The sequence below is a fragment of the Molothrus ater genome, chromosome 1 (assembly GCF_012460135.2).
Source record: "Molothrus ater isolate BHLD 08-10-18 breed brown headed cowbird chromosome 1, BPBGC_Mater_1.1, whole genome shotgun sequence".
NCBI classification, from domain to species: Eukaryota; Metazoa; Chordata; class Aves; order Passeriformes; family Icteridae; genus Molothrus; species Molothrus ater.
In genome coordinates, this window is record NC_050478.2 from 48,726,676 (window position 1) to 48,750,652 (window position 23,977).

Below are 23,977 nucleotides of genomic sequence, written 5' to 3' on the forward strand. Positions count from 1 at the left end.
ACAAATGCAGTAAGGACCAAAAAGAGAAGATGGCAGGAAATATAGAAGACGTTTGTCTATGAAAATCAGGGCATCTATACTCCAAGGCATCTTAAGGTAAAACTCCCAACATCTTCTCTGCCTTACCTCCAAGCAAAGATGAGCTGGAGGAGGTCAGAGCAATTTACCTGACTCAGACTGCTACCAGACAAAATAGGTCACATTAGTTTCTTCAGCAATTATAAAAGGCTTCTTCAGCTAATGAAATGGTTAAGATACAGAACAGAAAAACAAAGCCCTCAGCAGAGAGAACAGAAAAAAATTCAGAAAGCACAGGGGGTTAAAGCTGATGTTTTGAAGCTTAGAGCTGTGCTTCAGGACTTTCCTATTCCAGGCAGACACAGATTGCCCAGCAAAGGAGAAGGGCAGGAGTGTTTATGAACTGTATTTACTCTCTGCAAAGTTTGCTGCCAGCAATAATCCGTCATGAGCAGCACTATTTTGAAACACTACTGCTGACTCATACAGATTTGTGATGATATTTATCTCCATACAACTTCACAAGAAGCTGCCAGAAATTCAAGGAACTTATATTTGCAGTATATATTTGTGAAAATAAGCTTTGATAGATATCCATCCACATTACTGAAGGAGAAAACTTCTGGGCCTTTTCCCATATATAAAGTTATTTCAATTAACTACTTTTCCAGACTTCCTGTCAAATTCTGGACCATGAACTTCCCTGATTCTGATACTTTACTGCTTTTCTCTTTCATTTATTTTACCACTCCAAGTAGAAAAAAACCTTAAAAGAATGGAAAAATGACACAAAAAATTGTGATTAAAATTCCTTCATTTCCTTGGATTCAGTACAGCTGTGGTGAAGTGAGAATATAAGTTAATTTATGGAAGCAAGATTGTCTTGCGTCAATTTTAATGTTCTCTAGACAGCTGCCTTTTCCAAAGACCACAAATTCCTCACAGAAGTGGGGAACACTGAGCACCCTCATTTGAAAAATGTTGATCACTCCTATCAGCATCTTTCAAGAACTTACTATACTGTTACCTAAAAGGCAGTGACTCTCATGCCAAGGGATGTAAGTATCTGACAGTAAGTTATACAAATTGAAGACAATATTTTGTACTCAAAGACCTGTGCTACTTCTACATGAAGCTAAATCATTAGCATGTTTAGCTCCCTGTCCTGCCTAAAAGCTTGGAAATTGTGTCACTCACTTTCACATTGGTAAATTGCCACTGAATTTACTCCTGCTCTACTGGGCTGGGACAAGTAGATGGTAAGTAAGCAGGAAGACCAAATCATGTGCACAACACTAGCCATGAGGATGTGAATTTCCAGGATCAGATTTCTGATAGCAGCTCCTGCAGCTTCCCACTGTGGTAGCCATGCAGGTTCTACACCTCTGGGCACTTGCACTTCTCTCTTGACCTCTCCTTGCACAGCCCCATGGATGATCTGCGTGAAGGCTGGCTTTTTAGGTCTTCACACTGCACTGAAATTACCTTACAAGCAGGGCTCAGCAGGGAGGTTTTTTCTGCACACTAGAGACAATAAAAAAATTTTCCCTTGTCAGTCAGTCAGTCAGTCCGTCTGGCTGGAACTTACATACTCATGGACAGCTTCAGAGAGCAGATAGGCCTATCTTTCAAAGGTATAAAGTTTCTGTGAGGTTTTGTGAATAGGATCGGGTAGAAGAATCCCAATTCAGCTGTTATATTTGGTTATTGACCTGGTCTCCCAAAATATTAATCCTAGACAGCCAACACCCACACCCACACAAGCAGATAAGAGCCTACCACCCAGCAGATGCTAATTCTTGTCCCTTAAGTGACATTTGGGACAGCTGGGGAGGTAGGTATAGTCACCACAGTGAAAGGGAACTGGGGGTGATGGAGTGTGTGCAGGGCTGACAAAAGGAGGAAGAAAATTAAAATTACTGCTGTAGGAAAGAGTGAGGATAGTGGACACATTTGCAATATGGATTTCTGCTGCTTCTAGTGCAGCATACAAGTTGTGCTTGGTGCTCATTATAACCTGGATGACAGAAGAGTTTGATTCCAGTTGAATCCCTCACCTGTAATTTGTGATAACAGTATGTGTCTACGAGGCAAGACATCTGTCAACAAATGTAGAACTTGTGTTAGCCTGTGGCAGATATGACACAAATCCAGAACCACTCTGCATGAATATTCTCAAGGAGACTTCTGGGCTCACAAAAATTAGAGAAGGGTCATCCTGTAAGTTCTAGCATGGACACAAATGAGATTGTAAATAAAATTTTTCTTACCAACAATCATATGGTTGCAGACATCACAGAAGGTTGGTTTTTTGAAGATGTGCTCCTGGAAGATGTGAGTCTTGCTGTTTTCTGGCAGCTGTTGAGCTCTGGTGGGTGAAGATGCCTGGCTGTCTGAGTTGGGGAGCTGCCCAGTGCTTGTGCTCACCTCAGGCATCAAGTCTACTTGCAGTTTCATATCACTATTAGTCCTCTGGAAGAAATTGTCTGCACTTTTACTCCGCAAGCTTTTAGTCTTGAAGGAGAGGGATCGCTTCAGTTTCTGCAGCTGCAACAAATAAACCAATTATAATTACTATTTTTTCTACTCTAAAAGCAATGCAAGGCTCCTGGTTTTGGGGTGTGTTGTTGCCAAGTGAACCTGGGAGCTGCTGTTAGACCTTAAACCACCTAAACAATAAAACTGACCTTAAAATTTAACCAGCAATTTCTGAGCAAAGAAAACAGATCCCAATCCCAACCTACCCTACATATGTTTTCTGATGGACAATAAACTTGATAGTCCTAAAAAATGCTTCTTTTGGTCTTTATTTGCAGGTACAACAGCAAAGAAGTATTGCTGAAAGTTGTAGGCATGGGAGAATACACCCTTTGTATTCAAGCGTGAGGGAACTTAGAGCATTATTCATCCTCTAAGATACTTAATCAGTCTGTAAAGCCATTACAGGAATAGCTGTTAAATGGTGGTACATGACAAGTGAATTCAGTGAATATATTTGGTATACTTAAAGTTCTTGAATTTGGCAGAAACAAAGATTATATGCATTTTTTATTATATATTATCTGGCCAATTGATAGTTAATGAATTAATTAATACAAGTTCACACACATTCACATATGTTCTTGTATGTTGTATTGTATTGATTGTCAGACTATCAAGCACCACAATAAGGCATTATTAAATTAGAGTTGTTAACTCAAACTCTTTATCTGTAAATGCTCTTGTGCCATATCAGCCATCCTCTCATTTTTCATTCTCTTCCCCAGTTTTGTATAAGGCTGAGAGGGGTTCTGGATGAGTCACTGACATGATTAGGAAATGAACCACATGAATTTGTGGGTTTGTCAGCTCCAACATCCCACAAGGAGAGGCCAGGTAAAAGGAAAGGCAGCTCTTAGTCTGCTTTGTGTTTGCCCTCTGTGAAGTGCAATAATTCTGTATCACCTTTCACTCAGCATTATTCAAAGCACTGCAAAATAATTTCAATCACCGCTGCTATTCTCTGGGTGACTGTGATGTAACAACTGAAATTTTCCATGCTGCTCAGGCTGTCTGCAGTAACCAGCAGGAATGGTTTATATTAGAAACTGTTTATGTTAGAAGCAGCGATTATTTGGAATCATAATTCACACTAATATAAAGGGAGGGAGTTTACATGCTTTCCCAAAAAAAGCATAGAGCTGGTACGTCACACTGACTTAGCAGCCTCGGTACTTGCTCTCTCTAGATTCTGTTCCTTATCCATCCATTTTCTTTATGATGTGGCTGACAGTACGCTGTTGGAGAGGAGAGTCAAGACACTCTGGGGGAAAGCCTCTCTTCCACCTGCAGAAGCAAGCAGCTTGTTCCTGGAGAGGGAGACACCAGCTCTCTACCCAGTGTTTCACAATAAAACCCCAAAGTCAAATAAATGGACAAGGAGCTGCTGTTTGCTCCAGTTAACAGTGTTTGGGTTTGCTACATGGGAGCAAACTGCATTCTACTTCCTGAGCTGTTCCTTCACAATGGCTTTGGGAGTAGGGAGGTATCAGAACGTGGGGCCCATATCACATGCACCCACAACTCACTCTGGGCTCAGAGGAGGAGCCCTGGATCCAAAGGAAGGAAATACCTATTTGCAAGGAACTCTCAGTCTGTAGGGGAATGTGAAAATAAGACCAATTAAGTAATTAAATGCCAACTATGAAGTAAGTGCAGTTTATGGTTTCTGATGCTTTTTCATCTGAAGCTTAAGCCATGGACTGACTGAGCATAAAACTCACTGTAAACTAAACTGAGAATGTGAGATCTTCCCTTTTCCTCTTGGACGTTAAGTTACTAGCTCCTGAAGTCACTGAGGTTAGTCAGTTCTGAGATTACTTCATCTCCCCAGTGACAGCCAGGAACTCAACAATAATTCACCTCCTTGCTCCTGAAACATTTCTCACTGAAGGCAGACCTAATTAGTATAGCAAAACACAGAGAATTACAACACCACAAGGTGACTGAAATGGCATCCGTTATTGATTTGCTATCCATTTCTACAGTGCCACATGAAGCTAATTAAATTTCAAAATGCTGTTCCTGCCAGAGAAAGAAACCTAAGCTGTGCAATACAGTATTTGTTTTATCATGAAACAACAGTCCTGCTAGTTTGGATAATGAATGCAGTACATTTTAAGAAGCTTTGCATTTACTATCCTTATCCCATTCTCCTGTGCACAGCCATTTACCAGTTGCGGGATCTACCACCAGCTTTTCCTCCCCCAAGCAGAGAAGTCAAGTTTTCAAAAAAAAGAACAGTCCAGCATTCAGGCTATACCTGCCCAAACTTATGGATAAACACTAAAGGGCATGAAACTGTGTATTCTGTGCATTCCCTCCCAGAATGTTCAGAGGACACATACCCAAGAATGAGTTGAGCAAGTTACCTTCACATATTTGGGAGGCACCTCTGCATTTCTGCAAGCTGATAGCCCTTTCTGAAACTCACTGAGAACCATCCTGTGTTCCTGTGGTTAAATAATTCCCAGACAAGATTGTCATCCCTTTCATTAGTCAAAATACAGATTTCATGCCCATTTGCATTCAGACTGGAAGACACTTGCATGTGTGGCTTCTGTTGCATACCAAAACACCAGTGGAAGTCTGGGACTATTACATCCCAAATAGGTTATATGTGTGGAGAAGTGACTTGGAGAAAATGAAGAATATTAGCAAAATTTAGCATTTTGCACAGCTAATTATACACTTCCGCTGTTAAGAATATCTCTCAGATCAGGTTTTATGCCCTTCATGCATAGGAGAGAATATACAGGGCCACAGAAGATTGGCATCAGGTTTTAAGATCAGATCCAACTTTCCTTTCTCATATTAGGCTCATGAGAGAATTTGAAATAGGGCAATGGTATGCGATTGTTTACTTAGGAAAAGTTGGCCCAAGCAAGGGCAAGGGCTGGTTGTTATACATATTGTATAAACTATAAAACCATAAAAGCTTAAGTAATTATTAGGCCACACTTAAGTAAGCATCGCTTCCCTTACTTAAATATCACCATCTCCTCATTTTGAAATTTGCTGTGGATTATCCCCATTCTTTTATTGCCAGATTTCAAATGTAATTAAATACATGTATGTAATATATGTCTGGTTTTGTTCTGCTGTAAACTGAGTTAAAGCACTTGTGATGCTACAGCTGCTATAACATTCCCCTGAGGTGGGAATCAAATCTTTCAATAGAGAGGAGCGTATGCAAATTTTAATATTTACACTTTACTTCTGCAGAGTGAATGAGTCCAAAGTTAAACCTTATGAAGACACATTACAAAACTTTGTGAAAAAGCCCTTCAGCTGGGTTTGTTCTACACTCAATACTTCAACTTTTCAGTGAAAAATCATATATTGAGACTGAAACAACCCCTAAACCAAGCACAAGAAGGCTTTAAGAAACATATTTGAAATAAATCTCCTAAGACTTTAACATTTTCTCCATTGTGAGCAAGGCTGCAATTTAGCTTTCATTTAAAGAAAAATAACATTCCCAAAAGCACAGGAGGTTTTCTAGACTCGTGGTAGCATCATGAGACTTCACAATGTTGACACTTCAGAAACATGAGCCCTTGATATTAAAGCCAGGATGTTCCTGTGGTTTGAAATTAGAGTAAGGGAAAAATCTTTGTTTCTAGTTAAAAGCTTTTTATCAGTCACACAGATTCACAGTGACTGCACATACTAACCCCACAGGCAAGGTAGAGATAAGTGCAATAGCTCAACCTCAGAGCTTGATTAACCTTTTTTTTTCTGTATCTTGCAGCACAATCTCAATTTTCCTCCAAATCACTGAATGTTCAAGCTTCAAGGGATCAGGAAGGTCTGTTATCAGCACTCCTCCATTCCTAATTCCCCTATAATACAACTCTCTAGCTGCTGTAAGCAGAAAACAGAAGGCAGTAAAAGAACAGCTATTCAAATTCATTGCTAGTGTTAGCTACGTGCCACTGCTTTTGCTGTGAATGGGAATTGCACCTGCCCTCACCAGGACTTTATTTGATGTAATTGTTGGAAGCACCCAATGCTTTTCTACAGTTTTCATTTAAGTTCCCACAAAATTGTAAAGATGTGATTTGAGCTCTTTCACAATCCCTAGCTTGCAATTACAAAGACATGATTCCATTCCGCAGAGTACTTTATTCAGGCTCCTAAGTGCTCCCTGATATCTAGGAACAATTTTCCCCTTGATTCTCCAGCTTGCCTACATTAGCACTTAGCTCAGTAGAAGAGGCTCAGTAGAAGGGAAGGATGAAGCAGGGGCTGCTGAGCACCCAGCGTGCACGCATCAGATGATTTCCCAACAGGCTTGGTCTTGTTGCCCTCTCTGTCACTGCTAGCCATCCCTGCCAGCAGCAGAGGCACCTGTGCAGTGTGGGCCCTACGGGGAAATTGTTTGTACATTTCCACTCTTAACTATTTTCCAGCATAAATTAATAAATGAGTCCTACTTATCAACCCAAATTCACTGACTCACCATATAACCAAGCCCTTATTTTCAGACATCAGCTGTTTGCTATATTGCTACTGGACTAGCAATAAATAAAAAAAATATTGCTTGCTGTTCTCTATCCCTTTCTTTACACTGGTGTAACAGTATCATTAGATCCACTACAAGTAATTCAGGGTATTAACAGAGCTGGAATGAGCCATCAAGCCAGCTTGAATCCTGCAAGCCTTATAAAATGTAGCTATTTTGTTTAGTATGCAGACTAAAAATGCTCTGTCAACAGATTTCACTCTGCTATGAGATAAACATCCACCTGCTGTAAGGAACCATTTTTCCTTCCTTGCAGCTTCTTAGAGCAAATTTCCAAATTATTTGCCTCTCATATTGGTTTAAAAGAAGGACTCAACACACATGGTTCAGATGATGTTGTGTAGATTTGCTAGAGACAATGTCAGGTACAGGGGCTATTACCAAAAGGGACTCAGACCAAAAGTGTTTCAAATAAGGGAGAGAACAAAGCCTTGATGAATGGCATCTCCTCTGCTGAGTACAGTCCACTTTCTGGGTCAAGGAACATTCAATTTGTATTAGCAACTCTCAGGACATACTTCAGTTGTTTACTTGCATTGTTGAAGAACTGGATGTTACCAGGGTATAAGCTACCCTGGCGCCATTTCTGGGGTCCAGCTAGCTGTGCTGATCTAGAGCCAACAGGGAACCAGCTCATATAGGAGTGCTTACTTTTTTGTGAGCATGAAGGCTAATGATTTTCTTCTTAAAACTAAGAGATACAAAAGCAAGTGATTTTTGAGGACAGACAAGAGCAGGTTTTTTACAGATTTTGAATTGAAAATTCTCTGCCTTGACATTTTAATGAGCAAAAATAAGATTATAAGATGCCTAAAGGCAGTATGCAATTTCATAAACAATATGTGTGTTTGCCTGCTGATGAGAGGAGTACCATGTCTTATAACATTAACAAGATAAAAGGATATTTCTAATACTTAAGGGGTTGTATTGTTTATTGGCAAGGCATCCATGATAAAACTTGTAAGCAAAGCCGATTTCTTTTCTACCATCTTCTTTCCAAATAATAAATAGTCAAAATGCTCTGCTAGTACAATTAGCTAAACTGACTTCAATTGCAGATGATTTATACAGTCTGAAATCTGGCCATATCATGCAGATGTGTTTGCTCTAGCCAGCTCTCTTGGAAGCTGTATAATTTAATCCACTACAGAAAAAGAAGGGGTGTTCATTACTGCAGAATCTGCTACGTATTATATTTGTGTATTTTCCCAAACAGGTTGCTTAGCTGTTGTTAGAACAAATATTTTTGTTGGTGTTCTAAAAAGGAAATAATTCAATCTTTCTGCTTGAGTATTGTATTGAAATAGTCAAAGAAGAGCCATTTGTCATAATACCTACCAATAATATTAGTGATTCATTGTGTACCTTCAGCTACTCTGTTTGGCTCTTGTAGCTCTGATCATTGTCCTCAGATTCTCCTCCCTGTCTCATATTATTTTTTAAACCTGCTCATGGATTCTCAGACCTATTTAGACTATAAACCTTTCTAGGCAGGGCTCTTTCTGTGATTTTGTTTCTCACATAGAATCCTAAACACAATGAAATGCTCTGATTGGCATGACAGAGCATAGCAGCAAAAATCCTTGAAAGAGCCTCTGGGCTTGAAAGCATGAAATCTGAAGGGATGCCCAGGTGTCACCACCCTCACAAATGTCTGTGTGAATCCCATGTCCTCAGCCCTCTCCTGATGTACTACATCCTTGCCAGCTGGGCATTTGCATCCCTAGTTAGCAGACCTCTGAATTATCCAGAGGTCAGCCTGCACATGTGGCCAAACAGGCACTTTGCTTAGCAGAGCTGTTCATTCTCTGTGACTCTGGTTTGGTTTAAACCAAGATAAAAATTCACCTGGTTCTCAACAATTGCTCCTGCACTTGGTTTGAACTTATCCTAAATTTTAATGTGTGTAGTCTTCTAACTCTTCAAGGAACCAGGATTGGCAAATATGTGAGGTAAACATGAGATGAAGTACATGAAGTTTTAAGGCCTGAAAACATGAAAAGTATCCTATGTGATCTGAATTCCTTTATATATCTTCAAAATTCAGCATCATATATGATAGAAGAAAGTAATGCAGTCCAGGGAGTGATAGATTTGAGGAAACACAATTTATTAAGTGTATCAATTGACATCAAATCTCAGGGAAATTCTTTTCTCTCTCTATTATGTTGAGAACTGTCTATGTAGTCCTAAGGCATAAAAAGGGTAGACACTCTATTAGATTGTCTGTAATTGTGACTTACCCTGAGCTCACATTACCTTCCCTGCTAAATTATATTTTCATTGTAACTTCAACAAACTCACAGTCATTTAAAAAGTTTGAAATAGTTTATAAAAAGGAGAAAACATATGCAGAATAAATACTTGTATGAATGAAAATGAAGAAAAATGCTAGGTTTTTTTTAATCAAAAACTGAGTAAAATCCACACTCGAACTCCCAAATTTTATATCTAACATAATTTTTGCTTTTGTGTTTTTGAACAGCTCTATTTTGATGTAGTCCTTTGATTTCTTTTAACCAAACTGTATTAGATAGAGTAATCTAGAAGGAAAGGAGTGCATATTACATTATCTTAATGAGGTCTAGTGTCTATCAGTATTTCTACAAACTTCCTAACAGGTTTGATTCAAGTTTATTTTTTGTGGGGAAAATGCTTGTAATAACCCTCAACCATGGTTTGCCTTCAACCTGCTTCTAGCAGAGAATCTTTCTCAAATTTGCAGTATTTCAAGATAACAAGTCAGAGTATCTTTCAGTATCACAGTATCACAGTATCTTAGAGAATCTGTACTGTAGCTTTCCGAAGTTTGTAATCCAATTGACAAAAATCAGATTATCAGTCCCCAAAAAAGATCTACCGAGCTCACTGATCATCAGTTCTCCCTCCTTTGCCAACATGTGCATAAAGCAAAACACTTTGCAAATCAAACTAAAGAACACTTCAGTCATTATCAAATATCAGGGTTGCAAAATATTTTGTCTCTTTGATCTCCCCTGCTGCCTCACCTAACAAAAGACAGGCTGCTTCTCTCAGGAGCAAAGACTACAAATCCTGTAGCTATATCCAGGATTCTATTCTCCCTGCTGCTAAATAACTGTTTCCACATAGGTGGTAACAGCTGCAGGATATCCTTTATAATTCAGTTTACGAAAGGTGTCTGGTGCAGACTTTTATGTAGCTCCCTTTCATAGTCTGACAATAGAACTGTCTCAAATTTTTCCTCCTGAAACCAAAATAAAAACTCATGAAGAAAGCAAGAGATGGTTAGGAATTTGCCTTCCATTAAAAAAAAAAAAAAATCAGCCTGTACTTTCAATTTCAAGAAAGGTAAGCTTTTACAACATTTTCTTTTGTACTTTGGGCTCCACCTCAGGCACCTGGTTGCTAAGCAGCCATTCATCTCCATACTTGGTCTCTACCAGGATGCTGTTATCTCTTGCCTCTGGATGTAGAGGGCATTTGGACTGTTATCTCTGAGTCCCTTCTGGGAATCCCATATTTTGCATCTCTTTTTTGATAGCTCTTTTCCATTTCAGCTTCTAAATGGAACATTTAGAACCCTTTGGTAACTCCTGATTCAGTCATTTATTAATCCTTGCTGTGGCGGACGTGGCACAATGAAATTTAAGAGATTAAAAGGCTGGGTTTCAGAGTGATGTAAATCCAGGCAGCCCTGCTGAGGTGAAAGAAGCTACACTGGTAACTACCTGCTGAGAGTCTTCCAGATTGATAATAATAGGACCTGAGTTTTGTTTCTTTTCCTTCTCATGAATAATATGGAACAAATGTGATTGTGAATGTAACGTTAATCATCCTTGACTGTATCTCATGTCTCTACCTCTATGAAATGTGCATTTCCCCTGCTGATCTTCTGTCTCAGTATGACACCCTTGGACCTCAAAAAAAAAAAACCAACCCAAAACACAACAGTGTTCTGCTAAAAAATGCTGGGCTACCTACAGCGATAGTTTCCACTAATATCTTTGATAGATTTTCTTTTCTTTTTTTTTTTCTTTTATTTTTGTAAACAGAGATGTTTTATAATACTTTAAATAGTAGTTTATATCTTGAAGCAAATATGGAAATACATCTTGCAGAGAGGCTGATACTAACTGAGGGCAAATTAACGTGAACACCACAACCCACATGCGGAATTATCACATTTGTGTCATCTTAAAACAAAAAAGAAGTCCAAGACCTGCTGGGAGTTGTTACAGTTAATACTCTGTCAGTGTTTCCACTCTTACTTCTGCGGCTCAAAACTTACACTGTTAAAATTGCTTTGCAATGAAAACATGTAAGTGCTCAGCTCTACGACAAAATAATTGTCACTGGGCCAAATCCTAAAGGTCTTTGCTTACTGCTAACTCCCACTGACTTCAGTGAGCATGTATCCTCAGTAAAGGCTCAGGGTTTGGATGGGTTACTGGAGGTTTTTTTGCTGTTTGCATGTTTTGAAATAAAAATATATTTTTTAAGGTTTTATACTGTGTTTTATACTTTAAAATAAAGGATTTCTGCAGGCAGCCTGAAAAAACACCTGGCCACATTTGACATTCTGTTACCTGGCTGACTTTATCTAACTTTTCAATTCCATCCTCTTTTTCTTAAACTACTCTTTTCTAAACTGTGCTGCTCTACAACCAATTATAGCTAGATCCAGGTGACATTATGCTTCTGCTTCTCCTGTCCTTCCTGGACAATTGTATAAATTCATACTTTGTATGAATATATTCTGTCCAACTCTTGCCTAGCTACTGTGCTTTAACTTTGAGATGATAGTATTTTGTTTTTCAGTCAAAGAAAGAGCTAGAACATGAGAAATGCAAGAATTTGGGTGCTGTATGGCCTATCGGCTTAAAAGAAGCCCACAGGCCAATATTTTTGTCATACATGATCCCACAGATTTCTTCACTCATTTCTTTGCTGCCTGTTCACAAATAGGGATTCAGATCCAAATTTTACAATTTGTTTTCATGTTTCCATTTCAAACACAACTCCATGAGAGATGGCACAGGAACTTATATCTTACAGAATATTAGCAGTGTTTGTTGGTTCCCTTCCAATTTCATTTTCATGGTTCCCTTCCTCTTCTTGTGCATAGTTTTGCAATCTGGTACCAAATTTGCTGCCTTCTATCTTCCTTTTGCCCCTCCTGAAGACCAACAATGTCTCATTGTGTGAACATGCTTCTTGCCAGCCAGGGCATTTGGCCACCCTGGCAGCGCTGGTTTAGGCACCACAAATCTGACAGGATCCATACGGTCCTGGAGCACATTGCTGCCCTGAAACCACTCTGGCATGAAGTCCTGGATCTGGGGGCAGAGCTGATAGCACACAAGGAGCAAAGCTAGTCAATCCTCTGGGTTTCTCCATTCTTTATCTGGGCACACACAGGGTGTTCTTCATCTTGTATTTTCAGTTCTTAAGTCCTATAGCAGCTACCACATACATAACAAATGCTGTGTCAACTAAATTTTTTTCTACCTTGATAAAATTTTCCTTGTCATTTTTTCTGCATCCAGTTATCTTACTGTCCACCATGGCAAAAGTATGTTTATTTTCATATCCAGTCCAGATCTGGTACATTTTCCATTAAAGCTCTTCTCGAAGTGCAAGTTACAGTATGCATTTATTCCTTTAAACAAATCTACTCTAGTAGCTCTCTAATTTCCAAAAAGCATTTAAAAATATTTTTTTGGGGAAAATTATGCTTGTAGTACCTGTTTCCAATGAATCTTTTACTGCTACAGAAAGTTTCTGTCTAACTCTGTCTTTTGTCTTTTTGTTATGACTTTTTAGTCATGCCAAGCAAAATCTGCATTGAATGTCCTACATAAAGAATAGGCCAATTCTCCACATGGAAAATCTGTTTAACTTGGTGATGATATTGTCATGCAGATGACACACAGTTAGTTGGCACTTCATGGAGACATTTGAAGGCCTAACCACCGCTTCAAGAAGTTGACAATGTAAACACATATATTTGGAGATGTTAATTAGCAGGAGTTGTTAAATATGAGATTTATGATCTATCTTTGACTCCTTTTGCCTCAGGCTAATCCATTTCTTTTATATTTTTTCCTAAACCTCCAAGCTGCTGAACATATCTTCAGCCAGCTACTGTTTCAAGATCAACCCTGCAAAACAAAGCCATTTTATTTTTATCCTCACCAGCTGCACAATTTTCCTTCTCAAGTTACCTCTATCAAAATTTCAAGATTATAATGACTGAACTGTGAAAATGTGGTTTCATACTAAGATAGCTGGTTTTGTGTAAAAAGATGGTTACATACAGGATACCATATGTAGAAAAGTAGAGAATATAACTCTTTCTGAAGTACATTTTATTCTGACTTTTAAGACTTTTTTAAAGTTCCTCAAAACTCTCTAAATTTAAACTGTTGCTAATGAAATCCTGAACACAAACATCTAATAATTGTAATACTGTTTTGGAAAAAAAAGCTTTTAATACTGTCACGCTGTTGTGTTCACCTAATAAATGAAGCTTCATCATTTTGGTGTTGCAAGAGAAAAGAGCTGTTGTCACTGAGATATATTACCAATTATTTAATTTAATAAGAGTTACTACTTTGATAGGAAAGTCGGGGATCTTAAAACTGCGAAGCCTTGTCTGACAAAATAATATCTGTGACTTAAAGAGGAGCAGCATATTGCATGGGGCTGCTTGAGGGATTCAGACAGGCAGGAAAGAAGGGACATAGAAGGAAGAAAGGAAAGTCAAGTTAATAGAGTTTAAAGAATGGGAATATGAATCCTATGAAAGTGGGGAGTTTTTCCATGAAAAGATTCCCTTTGTCTCATCTATTCTACTGTTAGAGTAGGTGCAATTCTTGAATTCTTGATATTAGCTGAGTAACACTGACTTATAAGGCATGTGAAATATTACAGCAGAAATACAGTTACTGTCTACTGCTGAACTAAGGAGCAAGTGCAGTGCTAAATTCTGAGATTTATATCCATTTTCTCCCATCAGTTGCTTTTTTTTATATGCAGCAGAGGCTATGTGTGGGATTGTACTGGAGACATATTAACTCATGGAAAGGAGATTTTTCTTTTTCTAGAATTCAGCAGCTGGTAGTAAAGACAAAATGACATTACCTCTATTGCTACTTTGGGAATATTGTATTTATTACAGCGTGTTCCCTACAATGCCAGAAAAAAAAAAATGGGCTAGCTTTCTCATCTTGTTTAAAAAAGAACTGATGCTTTTTTGACTGGACTGAGTGGCTACTTCTTATGGCCAGCATCTAGTGATAGATGCATTCTCCTCTGAGAAAAATCACTCTATTCAGATTTTTTCATTTAAGGTTTGAATGTCATTTTTTTGGACCTTTATGAAATGTTTTTAATTTTTCTACATTCTAGAAGGATTCAGGTAGGTCTATTACAGCTGCTGGCATTCATATTAGCTTTGATAATTTCTAAGGAAGATGTCCAGAGCATTTTTCTTGGATGCCAGGCAGGTACTACTAAAAAAAGCCAGTGCTGTGAAGAGCAGAATTGCAGCCTGAAGAAGTCTGTGGGAACCTAAGCTTCTGGGGAAGGCAGGAGCTCAAAAGATTTTTCAGCAGCAGCGCACTTGAAAAGGGCTGTTTTGAGTAGCACTGGTCCTCAGTTACCTACCCCAAAAAGAGGGGAAAAGATGGGCAAACTAGGAAGAGGGCTTTATTTCTTCTCCATAAGGAATATTTTGTATTACCTTATTGTTCAGGTTTTAAATTTGTGTATAGTTTCCTGCATAGACATATAAAGACACCATGAGGTTACATCAAGGGGTAAATAGGTACCCACACACAAGGAACAGGCCATGTAAAACTAGAATATGTGAGGAGGTTAAATGCAACTGAAGGCATTCCTCTGTGAATAATGCAAGTACAGCTTGAGTATAGGTGAAAGGGAAAGTACAAACTGTGGGGTTTGCTTTTTTTCCAAGAGAACTTATGGCCTGAGCATCAGCATCCACACAGTGTTTATGAAAGGTCCTTTTCCTAACAGAAGAACCACCATCCGTTTTCTTAATAGAAATATCTAAACTTGGCTAAGCCTGGAAACATGGAAGGTTTTCCTGTAAAGACTCATGTATCAGAGAGCCTGGTCATGGTTTAAAGCATTAGTGTGAGAACAGGAGCAGAGAAGGAAGAAGGAGTCATTGAAAGGCAGAGTGTGAGTGGGTGAGGTAGCACAAAAGTTAACTGGATCTTTAATGGTCAGGAGGATGATCACAGCAGTCAGATCTGCCTCCTGGAGCTGCCATTATAAGCAGTTCTGGGAGGTAGATCTAACTGCTGTGAACCTGCCAAAGACTCCTGCGTGCCCATACTTCGTGAAACTGGTACATGATTCATCTTCTGTTAAGCTGGCTACAGCTTAACAGCAGCACTTCACACTCTGAAGCCTGGACAGGCTCACACTTTTCTCTCTCTTTCTCATAGGTGCATAACTTCCCATTATAGGACTGTCTGCAAACAGCAGTTTCGCTTAGCAAAAATTTTCAAAGTTTGAATGATTTTGTTCCGCGTTGGCATAAAAAAAAAACCCCAACTGCAGCTTTTCAGAATGTCTTTGAGAGGCCTGTGGGCAGGAGAAGGGAAAGTCAGACAGACTAGCCATGCAGGGGGACAGACAGCTGACCAGTATTTGTAGGCAAGGTTCAAGACCTCGCTCTGACAGAATCTCAGTGGTGCTCACCTCACTTAAATTTGAGCTTTTAACTCTGCTGTAGCTGCCTACTCTGGTCAATAGAAAAAAGATTTCTGCTCAGAGAGGCTAATTTAGATCACACAAAGCAGGCTTTTCCTCAAAGTCACCTTTGATAAAACAGTTTTGGTCCGTGTTCCATTTATAACAGAGGAGGACTGAACTACTAACTTACCTGCCTATAGTTGGTCGCTAATTACAGGTGAGGCTGTACAATGTAACCTGGGATGCATTTTTCCCTCCTCTTTTGTCTGGAAATTTCACTTGCAATCAGGGAAAGCACCTTAGCAAAAGTTTACACAATTAAGAAACTGAACAAATTGTCAGAACCAGATGTTTTGACATTGAAAAATAAGCAGTAAGTGCTTTTTTTTTAAAGCACTCCAGAAGCATGCATTTCACTGAATGCTCGTTATCAGAAATATTTGGCAACTCATTACAAGTCACCTTATGTTTATTTGTAAATTATTCCTTAATTAGATAATTTAAATTAAAAGATGTGTGAACATAAGTGAGAAATTATCTAATACCACTTAAAAATAATATAAATAAGTACACTAAGAGATACAACAAAAATTGTATATGCCAGGTCCTTGAGTTGACTAATACTAGCTGATAAGAATAAGTGCATTTTGGGCCTGAAACCTCTTAACAACTGGATTCTCAATTTAACTGCACAGCAGTCAGGGACACTGACAAATTTACCATGCTGAATGTTTTGTTCACTCATGAGCATAGAGATGTCCAGTCCAGGGCTGTTTCTCACTGTATGCACAAAGGCAAGAGAGGCTGGGTCAGGGCTTTTAGACTCTCATTTCAGTCACAAGATATTTTGATTTTGGGAACCACAGAATTTAAACTGGCAAGGAAAACACTGGCAAATCAATGACAAATAGTACACCTATATAAGTGACAGTTTAGAAGGTGACTTGTTTGCATTGTGCCAGAAATCTGACCCTTCCCTTGGCTGACAAAAGCTGATGTCTCCCTCCACTATGAATGAGTAATTTTTGCAAAAAAAAAAAAAAAAAAAAAAAAAGAAAAGAAAGAAAAAAGAAAAAAGAAATTGAATACTGAGATAGCGGGCATTTGTCTGTAAGACCACATTTAACAGTATTTGCTATATCAATCTGTCAGGTTGACTTTGCCCTCTCACCTGTGGCTGTGCCTCCAAAGCATACATTTCTTTGTCTTACTCTGATGAATAAGTGAAAAAAAATTCTAAATGCAGATTTTAATAGCTCTGTGAATACCAGTTTATAGTATTTTTTCTCCTTTCTTAGTTAAGCCTAATCATCAGTTACTGTAGGTCAGCTTCATTTTCCTTTTCTGTTCAGAATATTAGACTGCCAAAATGATCTTCATTAATAAAGCAATGCATGTGTGGCATTTTAATAAAGCTTTCAAATGGCACTCAGAGATGGAGCATATTATGTCTACAAAAAAGAAAAGCATCAAAGTTGTTGCTGTTACTTGCCTAAAGGACTGCAATTCCATATTGAACTTGCAGCCTCCTGTGGCTGGGAAATACCTCTGTCTCACAATTATTCATGCTATGGTATTTTTAACACCAGTGCAGCCCCTAAACAGTAACACTTTCATTTGACAGTACTTAGCAAACCACTCTCATTACTTAAAAACTGGTCAGCTAGAAATGCTGACCTGTCAGGGAGAAAAATTCCATGAGCCTCTAGTAATGTGAGACTACAGACATGAAACTCATTTTATTTTAATAAATAAGAAGATGGGCAAGCCATTTGTCACATTTAACTGCTGATGTCAGAGACCAAAGAAATCTGTTATTAAGACATCCATGGTAAATATATTTTACAGGGTTCCTGAGTTAAATTCCCCGACAAGGAGCATTTACTCTCTCAATTGGTCTACTGAATCAAAGGGAGTTTCCTCCAACAGAGGCATATGTCAAAGGCAAACAAATTCATCATTTCAGTCACTCACACATAGATTTCTCATTTTCACAGCTGGTCCTCTTTGCTAATGAACATGCAAGGTTTGCTTATGCTTCAGCACTTTCCTGGGAAATGCTTATTTAACACTGAATGACTGCTTGCCTATGCAACTGGAAGTTGTGCAGGACTGAGTACTGTGTTAATAATATTCAACTCACACTCACATCTGAAAGCCTAGTCTTCTGCCTGACAAACATGAGTATAAATTTATCAAATATGCAATCTTATACCCATCAGGAGTATGCTGCAATGGGTCCTAGGCAGTAGGCAAAATCCCTGTCCTACAAAGAATTACAGTTTTCTATCAAATGGTTAGGACTTGAATTTAAATTAAATAAAGTGCACAGGAAAAATGAACCTCTAAGCCATGTTTTGGATTTCAAAAATCCAAAACTGATGTGCTCCATTACCCTGAAGAAATTTCAGGCCTTCAGCACTCTCAGATACTTAGAGGCATATTTTAGACCGTATCACTCTTTGGAGTGTGACACAGAAGGACCCAAACTTTTAACAGCAGAGCTGTCTTGAATGTACTAGGATGGGCAAGAGACATATAATTTCTCCAAAGCTGTTGCTACTAATACGAATGCTATGAAATGAAGATAAATGAAGAGACTCTGTGAATGTGTGCTCTTGGAAAACTGCATGAAAATAGTTACCTCAAAAAGGAAATTTGGACTAAGAAAAGAATCTACAAAGAAGGTGGGGAAGGGAACAAGAGAAACCAAAAAAGTAAAACAAATGCTGTGGAAATTGAACTGGATCTTTCAAGCACAGTTCTTTAGGTCACAAGATATTAATTGTCAAGAAAAGCTGAGTCCTTTGAAAATGTATTTTAGTAGATGTCAATGGACAGCATTGGGCCAGGGAAAGAAAAAGAAGAAAAAGGCTGTGGTACAGTAAGGACAGGATAAAAGGCTGGTTTGGACCTTCAGCAAGCACTTCAGCTTACCTTCTTCCCAGAACCATGATCCTGGGGAAAAACAACTGAAACAACAGGAAAGAGATTACAGAAATTTATGGCACGGCATTAAAAAAGCAGTTCAATGTGTCTGTTGAGGTGAAAGGGAAAAAAGAAACTAGTTAAGCTCTGTTATTAAATTTTACTTTGAAAGTCTAGAAACAAGTTTCCTTAACATGCTTTATCAAGACAGAAATGATGTAAAGTGAAATGGAGGTCTCTGTTGAGAGGCAGGAAGTGTGATCACAGCAAATACAGATTTGTAGATCTGACCTCAACAGAATTTGACAAAACCAAATCAAAATGAAATAATAAAAAAAGAGAAATCTTTCTAGACCACTAGACCAGTTGTAATGAACAAGATGAACAATTTTCTAGACAATTTTCTAGAAAATGTATTACGTCAAAGGTAGACTGTGTCTATTTGGATTTCATTTAAATTATTGAATATGTTGCTGAAAGGGAATCTATTAGCCAAGACACAAAAGGAAGAAAGTTGTAAATAAGTTTTATGGAAAGTTCAGTGGGAGATGGATACTGTTGAAATGAGAGGTTGAGGGCTGGTTATTGGTGGAGTTCTTCAAAGAACAGCACTGACATAATTTTAGGGTCAATATTGCTCTCTCTACTTTTATTACTGGATTTTTTGCAAAGATTACACAGGCCATAAGGCCATTTCCCTCTGGCATTGTTGAGGAATGCATTTAGCACAGACAGCTCTGTGTGTGCAGCTGCAGACTGAGCTCTGGGTGGCAGGACTCCAGGCAAGACTGTGAACTGATGACCCTTTGCATAACAAAGGGTATGGGGACCTGTGGCACAGCCTGGTGATCAGACACAGAGACATGGCAGGGCTGAGGATTCCAGGCTTTCCCAGGCTTATCTTTAAAGGTGCAAACCCCCAGGGTTTCCTTGGTTTGGGGTCCCACCTTGGAGGCAACCTCTTCAAGATGTTTTTTGCTATTGCACCGTGATTAAATTTTTTTAAGGATCGAACTATCTGGAAATGTGCTATGGGAAATCTGGGGTCAGGTGGGTAAGGAACCCCGGTGTGACTCTGTGAGTGTGGGATGTGAAGCTGGGAAGAGGCCTTGGTCCCAGCTTGGGTGGTCCAAGAGGGACTGTGCAAGAGCAACTCCTGGATGGTCAGACAGGGATGCTTCTTTAACATGAGGTGGGAAGCATCATCACATATGAGGAGGCCTTGGTCTTGAGGGATGGAGTCAGGGAAATGGTATGAAGTTCAGCCCTCGAAATGCCAACTTCTGTGCCAGAGACCTGATTCAAACCACTGCAGATGAGGACAGACAAATGTATCCTGCCTGGATCCCCTGGAAATTCCAGAAAAATAGAATGGAGACCTCTGGTTCACCAAGGGGTGACTAGGAGACACAAAGGTTAGAAGCGAGGTTTCTGGGAATTAATGATACTGTGCAAGCTCTCAGAGAATACCATGCACAAACTCACTCTTTTTCAAGAAAGATTATTCAATACTGAAATGGGGGCACTGCTACCAGAATGAGGTGAAGAGTAGAGAGTTCATTTTATGTCAGCCCAGATTATTTAGTATAAAAATTAAAGGTTGGTAAGAGATATGAAAGTCTACTATGTGATGGAAACCTGCACCAAGAATGGAAAAGAGATATTTAAACTAAAGCAATATTACTAAAATTACAATGCCACACAAGCTGGCAAAAAATAAATGTATACTGGAATTAGAAGAGGATGAAGCATAGAGGATATCCCTTAGCCATTTTTAGACCATACAGGTGTTGGCAAAGTAGTTTAAAAGTAGTGGTAAAAGCTGAATTCAACTGAATTACTTTATGAAGAGGAATACAGTGTAAGAGACTGGACCATGGACTGAACTCTCTTCCAGCTGTCTAAATAATTTGTTTTGTTTCAGTGAAAATTTGCACTATTTTAAAAATCCATTTGTTTTTTACTTACCACACCAGATTTCAGTCGAGCCATTTGTAGTTGTAGAAATGTAATAGATGTCTTCTCCATTTTGACACCATTGAAAGTGTGAATAGAATGAACCGATCACATTTCTACTTTGTCTTAGATATCTCAAAGTACCTAGAAACTTATCTGACATATATATCAAAGTAAAAACAATACCAGAGAGTTTCAATCAGAACAAGAAGAAGAAAGAAAAGTCAAAATAAGTGTAAACACAAGAATGAGTCTGCTGAGGAGACATTGATTGGTTAGAGTATTACTTTCCTGCTTTAGTGAAACTTTCCTTTACATAATTTGTTGCAAAACATGTAAAAATACTTAAACTAATTTCTTTCCCTTAGTCTTACCTTCACAGCATGTACTCACCATTTGACACAGAGGCATGGAAGTAACACTGAGAAGGAAAACTGTTCTTTCTTCCCCTTTCATGGGATGTTTTTAAGCTGTTTGGTATTCCTTTGAAGACTAGAGCACCAGTTTACATGCTGGGTATTTATCACTGGTGTGGAGGGTGAAACACTAACTGCACACCATACTCCCTGCACTTTTCAAATATTGATGAGTAACCATCTATGCAGCCTCATAAAGTATTAACTCTTTAAGTGGGGAAGATCTCTGCTTAACAGCATAGCACAAGTTCTAAGTGATTTAAATGCCACACAACCCAAAGAGTTTCAAGCTGTTTATGTTAGTTCAATATCCAATATTAACACCTGGTTTTGAACCTCAAGTAAGCAGTATTGTTCTATTGATCCAGCAAGACAGGTATGTAAGTCCAGTCTTTGTGATAGATGTGGGGATATTCATAAATGAAGTTCACATCTTGAACTTCAATGCTTAATCGTTTTATTGGCTTCCTACTCTTTTCAACTTCCATTTTATGTACTGCTTATCAGGCTAGCTCGTGTTGGAACTACTGCTGCATCTCCTGAATTGCCATACCTGAATTTGAAGATAATGGTCTGCATTTCCCTGAATATTGTCCACTAGGTAGTCAGTGTGTCTAAAAGAGTCAGATTGAGGCTGATTCATTTATTTTTTGAAATACATAGTCCAGATACCATATATATTTGGATATCTAATTTATCTTTTTTTCTTCAATTTTTTTAGCTGCTCAAATTACCAAGCTGACCTGAGTGTGAGCAACTTCTTTGACCCATGAATTTGTGGTTCAGAGGAAAATTTTGAATCCTTTCAAACGTGTGATTACAGTACAACACAATTATAGCTGTATTTTAGCAAATACAGTAGACAGAAATGGGAAAACTGTGGAAAAAAAATTGGTCATCAAAGAAATCCATCAATATTTTCAAACAAGTAACTTTTACATGACAGATTGCCTGCTGTGGTCGGGGTAGGACTTAATAAACCCTTCTGAGGTATATGAGAAAGCCTGAAAGACTTTTAACATATTGACACGGAACTCTAGTAGCTTGAAGATCAGCAGTGCTAATCTACCCTAGTGGCACTAGCTCAAGCATTGTAGATGCTCAGGTGCCCCCTAAAACTTAAATTGCTAAAGGAATTTTCAAAGATAACCCTATTTCCTAGGAATACCCCAGCCATTGCTCACAGAAGATTGATAGCAACTTGATTCATAACTAAAGAAATGAGCAGAAGTGGGTTCTTTCCTCTTCATATACAAATGCCAGTAAGGTAAAACAAGAATAAAGTTAATAATAAAGAATTATGTGCCAGCTACACTAAAACACAAAGAAATCATGCCATGTGTAGGATTCCTTTCTTTGGATACATATTTATTCAAATTTTAGTTTTCTTTACAAAATTCCAAGGTACATTTAGATAAAACACATCAGGAATATGATCTCTACTTCCACTAGATTTCTGCTTATATTGCTAAGTTAGTGGTTAAATAAATATGCAATATATCTTTAATTGCTACCATCTAGAAGAAATTTTCCCTCAGGATTCATTAACTAATGACTTCCTCCCTTGCTGGGTTGTAGATTTACAAAAGACTTTGGCAAACTAGTAATTTGCTCTCTTGGAAACCAGATGTAAATGTCCCAAACAGGTGGGAGCCATAACTACAACTACATAAATGTAAAACAATTAGCAATTGCATGTATTTGTGTGGTACCCTCCTAAAGTCATTCTCCTGATAACTTAAGTATCCACTCAAGTCATACTGAGGTGTGAAGTAAATGTTTTCAAGAGCAAATAAATCAGTTTAATAAATTAATTATTAGTTTTGCAAGATTCTTAGCCTCTCAGGCTTTAGGGTTTTTAGCACAGTAGCAGTACATACAGTACCACAGGATGGTTCTTTCAACAGCCACGGTGTGCTCACCTGCAGCTAGGCTCCTAATCCACAGGAAAAGCTGGAGGGAGGCTTTAGCATGTGTTTAAGAGTGAGCTGCTTTCCTGCAACAGAGGTGTGTGACTAACACGAGAGTCATCCTTCCAAATTTCAGCTACTTGGTGGCAGCCTGAAGTTCTGCCTCTCAAACTCAGCTCTAGTCAGAAGTTGCAGTACCTGCTCTCTGTTTTCCTCTAAGTACACTCTGGAGGGTGAGAGATAAAACTCATTTCTGGACTTTAATATGAGCAGGGATTATGTGCCACCAATGTCTATGATTACACTGGACTGGATGAAGCTTGCAGCTATTAGTTCTACATCATTTTTTTCAAAATTGCTTTTCTGCTGAAGTGTTTTCAAAGGCATTTTGAAGGTTGCTGTTATCCATGTTGGTTCTCTTTGTATATTTGGAGTCATAATAAGTGGAGTGTTTTGCCACAGAAAAAAAAAATCTGTCAAGTTTGAAGTGTTTTTTCACAGAAAAAAGTTGTTCTGGCCTAATTAGATACTGCACAAACAGTTTTGCAGTAAATGCAGCAGACATTAACTTGTTAACATGGGTGCAGAGAGTTCCTGAAGAAAGCCTAGTTTCCTGTGAATGACAGGATAGCTCCCTCAGCATGGGACACCACAGGATAAAAGCAGAAGAGCAAAAGCAAAAGCAAAAGAAGCACCTATGCTTCTGTCAGACTCTAGTTTCTGAAGCACCTTAGGAGTTATCTTAGAAAATAAAAAAACCAAGATCAAGCATAAACAATATCTTTATGAAATCACAGAATTTTTTCCATCCTCCTGTTTCCTTGGACCAAAAAAAGAAAACTTATTACCCCAGTAATCAGAAGACTCTTTTGACTCTATCTATTACAATGACAATACATCATTCTATCTGATCATATTTGCAGTTCTAAAATGTGAATACACAGATTATTAGTTTACTAAGAATATCTCTATCC

At 38.5% G+C, this 23,977-nt stretch overlaps 1 protein-coding gene across 1 annotated transcript in view; it reads right to left on the reverse strand.

Moving 5' to 3' along the window:
* Nucleotides 1-23,977, reverse strand: part of STAC (SH3 and cysteine rich domain) — a 72,467-nt gene that overhangs the window by 45,678 nt on the left and 2,812 nt on the right. Inside the window, exon 4 of the mRNA XM_036406800.1 lies at nucleotides 2,289-2,565. Coding sequence (XP_036262693.1) covers nucleotides 2,289-2,565 — 277 coding nt within the window. The remainder of the gene's footprint in view (nucleotides 1-2,288; nucleotides 2,566-23,977) is intronic.